The sequence below is a fragment of the Branchiostoma belcheri genome, unplaced genomic scaffold (assembly GCF_001625305.1).
Source record: "Branchiostoma belcheri isolate BF01 breed outbred unplaced genomic scaffold, Haploidv18h27 scaffold59, whole genome shotgun sequence".
NCBI lineage: Eukaryota > Metazoa > Chordata > Leptocardii > Amphioxiformes > Branchiostomatidae > Branchiostoma > Branchiostoma belcheri.
In genome coordinates this window covers 1131447-1143798 of record NW_017804231.1, presented here as the reverse complement: position 1 = coordinate 1143798, position 12352 = coordinate 1131447, and the positions used below count along the sequence as shown (strand labels likewise).

The 12352-nt window shown below is 42.7% G+C and overlaps 2 protein-coding genes across 3 annotated transcripts; both read right to left on the bottom strand.

Annotated features, from left to right (window-relative positions):
• Positions 1-35: 35 nt before the first annotated feature.
• On the bottom strand, positions 36-4103 carry LOC109482074 (diaminopimelate decarboxylase 1, chloroplastic-like). Its single transcript, XM_019784734.1, has 8 exons — positions 3616-4103; positions 3210-3353; positions 2644-2810; positions 2236-2347; positions 1433-1596; positions 981-1071; positions 518-685; positions 36-235 (listed from the first exon to the last, which is right to left on the bottom strand). Exons 1-8 carry the CDS (start codon positions 3985-3987, stop codon positions 110-112), a joined length of 1344 nt encoding a protein of 447 aa, XP_019640293.1. The 5' UTR covers positions 3988-4103; the 3' UTR covers positions 36-109.
• Positions 4104-4692: 589 nt separating this feature from the next.
• LOC109482032 lies at positions 4693-11942 on the bottom strand. 2 transcript variants are annotated; one of them, XM_019784684.1, is made up of 6 exons: positions 11763-11942; positions 7116-7237; positions 6623-6765; positions 6170-6425; positions 5771-5841; positions 4693-5438 (listed from the first exon to the last, which is right to left on the bottom strand). In XM_019784684.1, the coding sequence occupies exons 1-6, from the start codon at positions 11786-11788 to the stop codon at positions 5169-5171; spliced, it is 888 nt and encodes a 295-aa protein (XP_019640243.1). In that variant the 5' UTR covers positions 11789-11942; the 3' UTR covers positions 4693-5168. The 2 variants fall into 2 exon arrangements, with proteins under 2 accessions (XP_019640243.1, XP_019640242.1); XM_019784683.1 differs by lacking the exon at positions 11763-11942 and adding an exon at positions 8437-8565.
• Between the last annotated feature and the right edge of the window lie 410 nt (positions 11943-12352).

Genomic DNA, 12352 nt, shown 5'->3' with positions numbered 1-12352 from the left:
TCTATCAAAGATACATGTATATTAATTTTTGGTGCAAAAAGTTTATATAATGCCCTGTTAAATGATTGGCTAAGTGAGGCACTAAAGGAAAGGAGAATTGAGGTATTGGTCAGTCGTGAATGGTGAAGCTGTCCTGAGTCAGACCAGTGTACCCTCTGGTCATGTCGTCCAGTGTCTCCGGCCGTCGGATGACCCGCCAGGTCGACCTGTCCACCAGGACCTCAGCTGGACGGATCTGTACAGACATGCCAAGTGTCATAATCATGCAAATTAGCTTGTTTGCTAGAATGATTCAATGCTAGTACTAGTATGTACATGAAGAAACCCCAGATGTACATCACAACAACCTCTGATTTCCAGAGTTGAAGCCTGCTGCAAATAACGATGTATATTTTTGATACTCCATAGTCACCACCCCTTTCGTTCACCTTTTTCTTTCTATTTTTTTTACCTATTTTACCTTTTTCTAGCCTGTCTTTATTGAACAGGAAAAGTTATGGCAAGAGATTGTACCCACCCTCATGTTGTAGTTGGATGCCATGGATGAACAGTAGGCACCAACATCAAACACTGCCAGCCCACACCCCTCATGGGGGGTTGGTATGGTCCGGTCTTTCCCCAGAAAGTCTCCACACTCGCACACTGGTCCCACAATGTCACACACCTGTTCTGTGTGGTCTTCTGCCTGAAATGTACCAATATATAGTACATGTATCCTCATCAGTCGGATAGTATAGTACAGCGTAACATCGTGGCATTGCATGGCGTACTGGTGTGTTTGCCTTAGAACCAAGTTCCTGTCATCGTTCCACTGACTGATTTTGTAACTTTGGGAAAGGTACATGACTTTCCTCACTTCACACAGTTGAAAATGAGTACCTGGTACATGTAGTTTCAGTTAGCGACGTCCCTCGAATAGGACGTTAAATGGAGAGAAGGGGCATGCCCCGGTGTGCTATGGTGTGAGGTTACCATCTCACCTGTGAGGGTTCTGTGAGCTGGATGTGGTGGTAGGCTGAGTACAGACTGGGTCGGATCACTTCTGTCATGGACCCATCTGTCACCACAAATCTGTAACATCACCACGGGACACAAGAACTGTTAGGTCCAACCAGTGAGGTTTAGAATTGCTCTGATTTTTGGGGGGGTTTCCTGTCACTTATTTTTTTACTGAGACAAAGGTATACGAAGAAGCCGGAATGGTACACAAGATTGTATGGCAGGCAATTGTCCTTTTTTTTTTTCAAGTACATGTAACTTTTACTGCCTCCACTAGTGTGCAAGAGTGCATGGGGCAAAAGACTTGTTTCATCAACAGTTAGATTAAAAATATCAGCTACATGCACTGTTTCTAAGTATGCCAAGCAATTTTAATTTTTTTTCAAAGGTAGATAATCTAATTTCATTGTAAGAATCTGCTTTTTCTTAGCACCTTTTCTCTCCATTACTCTTGACCCCTATGACCTTGGTGACCAAGATGGCGGCATCCCCTATGATGGACCGTCCAGGCTCCAAGATGAGGCAGATGTTTTTGTCTGTCAGCGCATCACGGATGGAAGATACCAAGTCACCTGGGGAGGGGTTGTTACTGTCTTCCTGAAACAACAAAGCTAAAATTGTCACAAGTTGAAATTCAGAATGGAAAGTGAGAAGTGGCCTAGCAAGATCATCACACTGGATGTGGAAGGCCAAAACCCACGAGGTTGACCAAAAAGAGATGGATTGACAATGGCAAGGAGGACCTCAACACTCATAACATCAACCCACAAGATCAGGGTTGGACAAGTCCCATTGCCCACTTGCCCAGGGCAAGTAAAAGTACTGTTCGGGCAAGTAAATATCCCCCTGGACTTGCCCGATTGGGCAAGTATATTTTTTGGATGCAAAGTATAGCCCCTGCCGTATTTCGACCAAGTTTCAAACGATTTTGATAAATAAAGCATCCAACATTATAAACTCTATTATAATAAAATAATTTCCTTCCTGCTAGTAAAATGCATAGAAATGCATCAAATTTTGGGCAAGTGAAAAGTTGGTTCGGGCAAGTGGAAATGACCAGGTACTTGCCCGATACGGCAAGTGGATTTTTGAAAACTTGTCCAACCCTGAAGATAGAGGCAAATGGCGGACTATCATCAAGCCTCAGCAAAGGTGTGCGAGCACGTCTAACCGTCGGAAGACGGGGAACAACTGATGCTAAACCGTGCATTGAGGCAAGAAGAATGATTGACCCACCTGTCGTAGATAGTTGATGCCCAGTCCCCCTCCCATGTTGAGGTACTGCAGATCGTTGAAGCCCTGAGACCTGACTGATGCCATCTCAGCAGACACTACAGAAACTACATCCCTGCAATACAGATTTAGAGAAAGGTTTAGAGTGATTGGATGTTTTTACATTTTTACCCAAGATTTTCTTTCAATTTTGTACATCATGGTTGACAAATTGGTTTTAAAAGTTTTTCCATAACACGTCACAAAGTTCCTGCAATTGATGGGAAACGGGTGCTGGCTAGAGCCCTGCATTCCACCAATACAACTAACATCCAAATTAAAGGCTACCTTGGTAGTGGGAAAGTGATAACTTTTTTGGGGTTAACTGGTCTCCTGAGTTACGTACAAGTTTTACAGGAATGCAGGCCTGACCTGAACAGAGAGACATCTGTGATGGTGGACCCCAGGTGGCAGTGCAGTCCCACCAGCTGCAGCTGTTCCGGCCACCTGCGCACCTGCTGCAGCAGACCAGGCAGCTGGCTGCACTCCAGACCAAACTTACTGCTGGCCAGACCAGTGGAGTTATAGGGATGCACTTTCTGGAGAGGAAAATTCATGATATGAATTGCTAAATGACAGCATGATTGTTCAAAATCCAAATACATGTATGCACAAACTACAAAAGAAAACAACTGAAATTTAATTGCCTTGTTTTCACCAGGTAATGTTGTCAACATTTTGCCACATCAAGCTAGACAACCATCCAGCCCTCCTTTCATCTGTGTTATGATATTTGTTATAAGACTCTTATAATATTGCATTGTTGATTTGCCCAGGGAGGTTAAAAATGATGTGACTATATTTCTATTATTAGTTTCATTATTTTACAGAAATAGAACAGTACAGTATACTCTTGTGTTAACAATGCAGTCTCTTTATCAAAATGTTATCAAATGTTATCTCTGTATCAATGAAGTACTTCATAAAGTATTACTTACAGGATCGATGTCGGGATTGATTCTGATGAGCACGCGCGCCCTCTGGCGGACGGCCTCGGCAGCGCTCCGTACATGGCGCAAGTCGAAGTCCGAGTCCACGTTGATTAGACAGTTCACTTTCACAGCCAGCTCTAACTCCCAATCCTGCAGATACAGGCTTTTAGATCCATTCCAGACGGTAACTAGTATTCTGTTGCTCTAACGTCGGCATTAAAGACATGTGTCAACACCAGCTTCCTAATAGTATACAACTCAACCTTGTTGCCTTTCACTCACGGTAAAGTAATGCTTGTGTAATGTGTAGGATACTCTAGTACTTTAGAGAAGCTCTCAGTTTAGTATAACATCTCGAAGTACTGTTTAAATAGAACCTTTCAGGGGTTCTTAATGGGGGTTAAACCCTTACCTGTTTGCCGTTACCGTTGTACACAATACTGTCCGGCTTGAACCCCGCTGCCAGAGCCAGCCTGATCTCGTTCCCACTAACGGTCACCGCCCCGCACCCCATGCCTCTCAGCTCCTTCAAGATCTCCAAGTTCCCGTTCGCCTTGAGAGAATATCCCAAGATGTGCGGGTTCGGCAACGTCTTGAGCGCTTCCTTGTACCTTGAGACGTTGTGGCGCACCTGTGCGAGGCTGTACAGGTAAAAAGGGCTGCACGAGGGGCGTGGAAGTCTTCTTGACAGGTCTTCCTGGAGTGACTTCACCCGAACTCCTTCGCACCACAAGAAACCAGCCGAGTCACGGTGGAAACATTGCCTGAACACTGCCGACGCCATCAGAAGATTTTGCCAAACCAAGGAGATTAAACCTTCTAGATCAAACTAGTCGAATACAAGGATCTAAGGCAGTGTAGTTGTCGCAGATTTGTGTCAGTCCTGAGTGCCGGGCAACTTCCGGGCAACCCCAGCGTGGTTGAACTTTCGGTGACCCTTGATTACAAACATGACTGACGGGATAGACTCCTACCACCAGACTAGCCTCTACCAGGCTTCGGGAGGCGGCTGGACAGAGTAGAAACCAGTTGGTTCGCTAAAAAAGTACAGTTTGCCTCACCAACTCCCCTGGCATGTTTATCTCTATATTTGGCTTATTTCTATACTTTCCAAGCAGAAGTTTGGGTTCTGGCTCATTTTTGGCGCATTTTTAGGCTTTTTTATCGGGGTTTCTTTTTTGCACAGGAATTAAACGGGGTAATGAATTAAGTAAAGCAAACTAATGTTTAGTATTTGCATAATCTTTGTGATCGTTTACATCAGTTTTGGAGGTGTCCATATATAGGGCGGCACAAATGAAACCAAGTCAGAGTCCCTTTAATTTTTAATTGCTACTGAGTTTGCAAAGCTGATGTCATCTACCAAAAAAAAAGCGAGTCAATGTAGCCTTATGAAATTACAGTTAAAGTTCGTCTGTCTTGAAACCATTTAATAGCAGCAGTAAACACCCTTGAATCGTATGGTGGAATGAAGGCCGGCCATGAAACGTGGTTAACATTGCATGTTTATTACAAAATAGGGAGGATCTATAGACAAAGAACAAATCTGTTAGCCTGCGGCGTCACGTATACTTATAATATTTCAATCTTAACAACATTACCATAGTTGACGGTAATCAATTGAGACGAAATACTGTTAAAATACATTGGGATGAACCACTACAGGAGAAATATGTTGCTATATGGAATATGAAATGTTATTGTCGGCGATTAGCACTTTTAAATCTTTATGATTTCTGAACTTGCATGCATTATTATAACATATTGTTGAAACCTGCATAACGATGCATTTAAACAGGACCCTTGACTATCCTCCCTTAAGCGGCTTAGGCCGAAGATTGTACCTTGTATACGTACGTTTTCAAGGTTACGTAGAGGTTAAAAAACATAGGTGTATATGTCTCAACGTCCTTGAAGCGTGGTTACAAATGTGATACATTTTTGACAATACAAACACTCAAAGGGTTAAACTTGTGTTTCATAACTGACAGGAGGACACAGCGCTGATAACAACACATAACCCAGCTCAGTGGAGGACAGAGAGAAATCAGGCGAAGCGTTTTCTTTCCCATCTCGTTCCCGTCTTCTGATGAACTTCAAGTTGTCCTCCTTGCACTGCTGTAGCCCCAGTCTCTCCAGGAGTTCCCTCTGAGGAGTGTACTTCCCCCACAAACCCTGGATTCTGTCGTCTGTCAGGTCCAGCTCCATCTGAGGGTACTGCAGGTACAGGCCCAACTGGAAATGATAAGAAAAAAGAAATTTAGTATAGATAATTACATAGAGGGTTTTCTCTGGTGCACTTCTGTAGGTCCGCAAAGAATGTAGGCTTTACGTCCCCAACCGAAAGGACAAATGCAAACCCGAACGACAAGTCGAGCTGAGCGGGCCTCGAACCTCTCAACTTTGAGCGTCTAAATAGTCTTGGCGAACTAACTTTGTATGCTCCACCTCTACGGAGGATGTCAGATGATGATGATGAATAGTCTTGGGCCGTGTTAATCACTTTTAAAAATTTGGTAAAGTAACTGAACTAACTTTTTTTACATTTTTTTTACAGGTTTACTTACCAAGTCCCGCATTCTTCTTCTGTCGTCAGATGTGGAGTTACTGAGGTGGCGGACGGGTTCGATCCCCAGAGCTGAATAAGACACAAGAGTAGGGAAAATATAGTTAACAGAGAGCAACGCATAGCCTATGAGGGACAATGGACTTACTGTCATTCAGTTGACAGCTATCTTTATTATTTATTATACTCCGATATACGCGGAAATGGATTCTGTACAGTACATTGCACTTACAGACGCTCATTTGAATTTAGATTAGATTTATATTTGAAAAAGAGAAGGCTTTTCGCATGGTGGATGAAGTGACTTTGATATCTGAATACTGTTTACAAATGTACAAGGCCACATCCCCTGTCTATTAAAGGGGCAACGATAACAGGTCTAATAGCCTATTAAACCTACTCTTTAGAGCGTCCAGTAGCCGCAGAACCGTGCAGAGGTCGTCAGCAGACGTCTGACGGCTCAGACAGACGGACGTCCGGCTCAGGTCGGCAGAACTCCCGGCATCCTCCACGGGCACGCCCAGCGCCAGGACGAACTCCAGCCAGGTGTTCTGATCCAAGATGGTGGGTTTGGCACGACAATCTGACACAACCGCCAGTTTCCGCACTGAAGACGACTTCGACATCTTCTGTAATTCCACCAGGCTGTCTAAGATCTACAAAAAGAAGCACAAACACATACATAAAACTTATACAGCAATTTGCATAAAGATGTAACTAACGCTAATTTGCATAACCATTGAGGAAACTCTGTGTTTTACTAGAACAATTTGTCATTTTCAAAATATAGAAAACTGCATCTTGTTCGTCATTCTTGATACTTGTCCACAAGTGAAGTCTGATCCTTACTCACCACGTTGTGAGTGAAGTTCAGGAAGTCTGTGTACATCTGCGGCATGGAGAATTGTCCCATGTGCAGCAGGACCTTTCTCCACTTGTCAGCCTCCTTCTTCTGTACCACAGTCCGCATGGACTTCGCCAACAGACGAAACCGTCCTGTGAACGGAAGAATGATATTATGATACAGCTTGTTTCCACTGTAAAATCACAAATAACAATTTCCTAAACATAAGCTATCAAAACAAACACGACGCCGTGAAAGGTAGCTTTAATTTCACGAGAAGTTCTCAATGAGATGTAGTGTGTACATTATGCTGTCGTGGGGCAGAATTCGAAGTTAAAATGATCATAAACGAACTCAGGTATTGTCGCAGATTGTATACGAGTGATGAACTCAATTTGAGAAGGCTATTTTTGTTTCCTATAAACCACCCGTTTGGCCCGCTATTGTTGATTTCTACACCACTTGCCATCGACGTTTCGGGGTCGCATTCCCTCGTTCTTACCTGTCTCGCTCTTTTCCTTCCTTACGTCACTCCACAGTTTGCGAAGTATATCCTTTCTGGGGTCACATTCCGGACGATATTGTCTTCGATTTACCATTCCAACATCTGGCTCGTCTAAACCTCTGTAAGATATAGAAACGTGCATTAATACCATTAATGTATTACCTATTTCACCCTACCAACTTAAGTAACATAAGAACTATCAATCTTGTTCCCAGTTTGACATGAAGACTCATTTTCCGATGTGGAAAAAAACGACGTTTTGCAGCAAATTAGTCAATCCGGATTTCAGTACGGTGTATATTAGGTCAAGAGGGCCCTGTTCCTGAGGCGTCGCCAAAACGAGTCTAGCTGATTGCTTACCATTTCTACCAGATGCTTCTGAGAAAATTTGTTTTAGGCCGGTATTTGGAACGATTGATTGATTGATTGATTGATTGATTGATTGATTGATTGTGTGCATAATGGTTATATTATCGTATAATGTAAAGTAATGTTCATTTTTCACTTAAAAACAATACTAGTAATACAAGTGTCTGTCGGAAAATAACACTCCCTTCTGGGCTGCGGGACCCCTTTAAGAGCCGGATTCTTACATCTGCTTGGGGATTTAGTCAGGTAAGAAATGCTGACAGCGCCCCTATGTACATATCTGCGGCCTTCAGACGACATCACCTTGAGACAGGCTTTTCGAGTTCTTTGTTTTCAAATCCTTTTGCACTTTTCTGGATTAGTTGAGCAAATACTAGTTGTCACGCTTGTACGGGTCAACGCATGCGCACGAGGAGATACTGGGCATTCCGCTATGGTAGTGCGCAGACCTCAGCTGAAGTGAATCAACGTCAAAACAATCCACTGTGTACAAACACATGTTCACGATGTGTTCTTCTGTTGATACTTTGCGTCGACTAATTGTAACATTCTTCAGTATTTTTGAAAACTTCTACCTGACTCCCACGAGCTACGTAAAATCGTTAGAAATGCGCTAAGCCGATCGGTAGGGTGTATTGCTTAAGCAGCACGTTTGCCGCTGAATGAAGGGTTCCATGTATGTGCATGTAGTTCAAGAGGACAAGTCATTCGCCCCAAAACTAACCATTGCGACTCACTGAGGTTAACAGTATGGACTTTGGCCGCCTAGACACGTACGCAACCCCACAAACTGAGCCCAGTCCAAATCCCCTACTGCCAACTACACACCGCAAGACATACCGATAAACCGGTACACCGACCACAAAAAACAACGTTAACAACACAGTAACGCTGCCTTTGAGAGCCGTTTCTAAACTTTCTGTAGAAATATTGAACAAACTGTACCCACATTTCTGACTTTGGCGGGACCTCTGTCTCAGGTGAAATGCAGGGCTCCATGTGGACGACTTCTTTGTGACGACTCAAGAGTTCTTAATAGAACTAGCGCTTTCTCAAAAGCACGACTACAGTTTTACAAGCAGTACTCAGAGTTTGGGCGTAGTTAATCTTAGCTGGAGAAAATGACAGAGGGTTGATCGGGTGACGGCTTAGTGAGTGTTTGTTCAGCCCCAAATAAACATGTTGCATCAGGGCCGAACGATCCCATTTGTTCAACAAGTTTACTTACTAATTAAAAGTTAACTCTCCCACTGGTGACGCAATCCCCGTCCAAAACGCTGAGCGAGCTGCTTACAAGTCTAAAGTGTCAAGTTAACGTCGTCGGTGTCAATCAAAAAACAATTAGTGTCAAAGGGCCGTCTTGATCAGAATAATTTATGGGACGAAGTTGAATGACCGGTAAATGCATAATTTTTAACCGTTTTAGAGCAAATTTTGCAACACTCTTCTTGAAGTAGGTTTTTGTTTGTTTACCAAACTTTCAAGTCAAGAGATAGTTCACGTAATGCCTTTTGAGATTTATTTCTTTAGCTTTGCGAATTTTTTCGAACTTCGAATTTGCTTTTGAACCACATCAAACTGTATATGACGTTAAGAATAACTTATTTACTGATCACAATATTCGCATTTATTGAGAATAAGAAAAAACACATAACGTAACTCCATTATAATGAGACACTACGTTAGCTGGGGGTTTTCCGACCCAAAATTTGTTCATCATTTATCCACTTATAAAGGGTTTTCCCAAAATGATTCAGAAAATGCTGACAACAATGAGCTTCTTCGAGCGAAATAATCGCCCAGGCAACTGTCTGTTCCTTTCCAATGTGCGGGCAGTGAGCTTTGTTCCGCCAAGGCTAGGTGTCAATCATGTTTAAAAGACGTGTCAACCATGTTGACAGGGTCCTTTTCACCGTCAATTTGTCACTAGTCAAGTAAATACACTGTGTATTTTATCAATGATGTAATTTTGCTTCTATGTAGTATAATCGTTCTAACCTAAAACTCCAACGTTTTTATGAAAATGAACATGGCAATAAGCCTACATGATGTAAGACTGCAAATATCAAACAAGCCCAAGCACGAAAATATTACTTGGGAACATTGGCGTTAGTCCAGAATACACAAAAAATGAAATCGGCTTCGTGACACCACACTACGTACACGCTTCTTCTGGCGCAGGGGCTTTCTCGACTTTTCGAAGAGTGCTTCGTCATACGTTTGCGTGACCGTTACTTAGACTCGGGCACAAAGCGACTGATTTTCAGCTCAGTGAGATGAAAGATTCCGAAAAGGTTGAAGATGGCGAATCTAGTCATATACAAACACACTATTAGTGTGAATGAATTATTTCTTTTTCCGACAAAACGTCGGGAATTTCGAACGAAATATACACTTTTGGTAGCGAAATATACACTTTTGGTAGCGAAACATAAAGAGGCAGCTAATGAGAAATTGAAAATCTGTTTTCAAAAACTCAACTCTGGACAGCTAGCTCTGCTCCTAATCCATGCCTCAGCTGGGATAAAAAAAGTCACTTGACGCGTGACAAGAGTAAAGTCGTTTGACGTTTCTTGTCTTGTGATTGCGAGGTGTCGTGTTGAAGTTCACGTCGGCAAGGGATGAGGTAATGATGGTCACAAGACTAGCTTTTCTAAAGCAATCACCCGAAAAGCACGGTCAACATTTGTGCTTAATGACAGGCTTCGAGATGATGCAACTTTGTTTTCGAGGCGAGAAAAACACGGTACCTCCTCCCACGCTGATGTACTTATGAAGCGTTACCGCATTTGTGAAAGGATTGACATAACAGGTGACTATCGCCTCCTTAAGATGAAAAACCTGAGACCGGACTGTAAGGTTTGAACCACTCATACAAGGTAGGGTCACACTAACTTCTGTGAGCAAGAGGAAAGGACCCCTACTGCTCTTTTCGACAAGTGTGCTGGGATCTTTAACGCGCTCAAACACGGGACCTCCGGCTTTAGGTCCTATCCGAGAGGATGTCCCTAACCGAAGCTAGGTACTCATTTACACCTGAGTCGAGTGAGGAAATACTAATAAGTGGCGCATTTTGCAAGGACACAAACAATGGGGATTCGAACCCAGAACCTTCGTTGAGTCAACAACTCTGACCACAAGACCACCTTGCCACCCGGTGACGGGTCACAAGACCATCGGTAACGTGAAAATGAAAGGGGAAGTTTATTATGTACTTGCGTCTTGTGACTTTAAGGTGTTGCAATAGCTCGATCCGTGGGAAATTCCAACATCTTAGAAAGTGTTGTGGGGTCGCGTAGTGTTAATAGACCACACTAATTTCTCTGAGCAAAAGTATTTCAAGAGCTATGAAAGAGTTTCCCATATATTCGCTCGCGTCTTGTGAATTCTAAAGTCAGTTGCCATATTCGACCTGGGAAAATCCGTTAATTAATTCCATCAAAGAACCACCAAAATGGGGTGAGCCACCTAATATAAAAGTTTGACCGTTCAACAACAAAAAGACTGGTGGGGTAGTGGGGTCGTGTGGCGTAGTGGCAGAGTGCGCGACTCGGAACTTAGAGTCCCGGGTTCGAGTCCTGACATGCCACCGATCTTGTGCCCTTGGGAAAGGCACTTTACACGACTTTCCTCACTCAGCTCAGGTGTAAATGAGTATAGTCCTGTCATATATTTGTCTCCTGTGTTGGTGGCGGCATTAATATAAGTTGAAAAAACCTGAGTGTGTCGTCACCACGTCTGGTGATTACATGTTGGAATAAAAAAAATTAAAAAAAAAGACTTATGTGTACTACGTATGTTAGAAAACATCAACACTGCCTTGATACACGGCAATAGACAGAAAGTTCGAATATACAAGTAAATTGTCTCCTGACATAGACTAACTCACTCCCTTCCCAAAGCCCTCTTTTTCCTCTGTACAAGGACATATTGCATGTATATATAAATATATAGTCTAGCTCTGTATTAACAAAATAAACCAAAAAAAGTGAGTACGACTGGGTACAGTTCTGTACTTGTGTTCGAGAAAAATCACATACTGAATAGGCCTTGGGTGAGTATAATTTACACCTTCCTTAAAGTCCTGTTTAGAGAGAATAATTTTCTTTCCTCGAGATAGTGAAAAAAAGAGTATTTCGACAAAATCTATGGACAGTTCTGATATCATTAAATCAGAATTTAGGTTAGAATTAAAATTATGTATATCTTTACGAAGATTATACCATTACAACCGGTATACCCGGCAATATTAATGAAGCAAGTATTACATCATACCTTTGCGTGGACGAGGTATCAGGCATGGTGGTCTTGAGTTCAAGCTTGACTTTGACTTGTTCGTCTGAATTTCTTCTTCCGACTGAACTCCGATCTGCCCACGAACGTCTTTTCTATGTGACAGGCACGTCAAAAATTTATTTTTAGCCTCTCCAGAATTGCAAGTTTCTATCACGTGCAGGTACGTGGGCGCGTAGTGCGCCTTCCAAGATGTGTAGAGATTTTAAATGTGTCATCAAGTACCGCCCCAATTTCCATATATGGTAGCAACAGGTTAGTCTTTGGGCCGGATGTGACGTCACACGGAAGTACGACAGGTAGTCCTCAGAAAAACATGGCGTCAGTAATGATTACCCGTAACTGTTGTCAGTCGAAGTACAAAACTTTGCAAGATTTGGGTGGAACGCGATGTTTCAAAGGACGCCGGACGGGGAAGATGTTAGAAGCTAGAGAATGTGCTTCTTTAACATGTTTAATGAGTTTTATATGACGTGTATTTTGGCCTTCTGGTAAGATTTGATACTTCCGGGATAACGTAAGTTGTGTGACCTTGTCTCGCTGTCGACATGTCAGCAACATTTTCTTCTGTG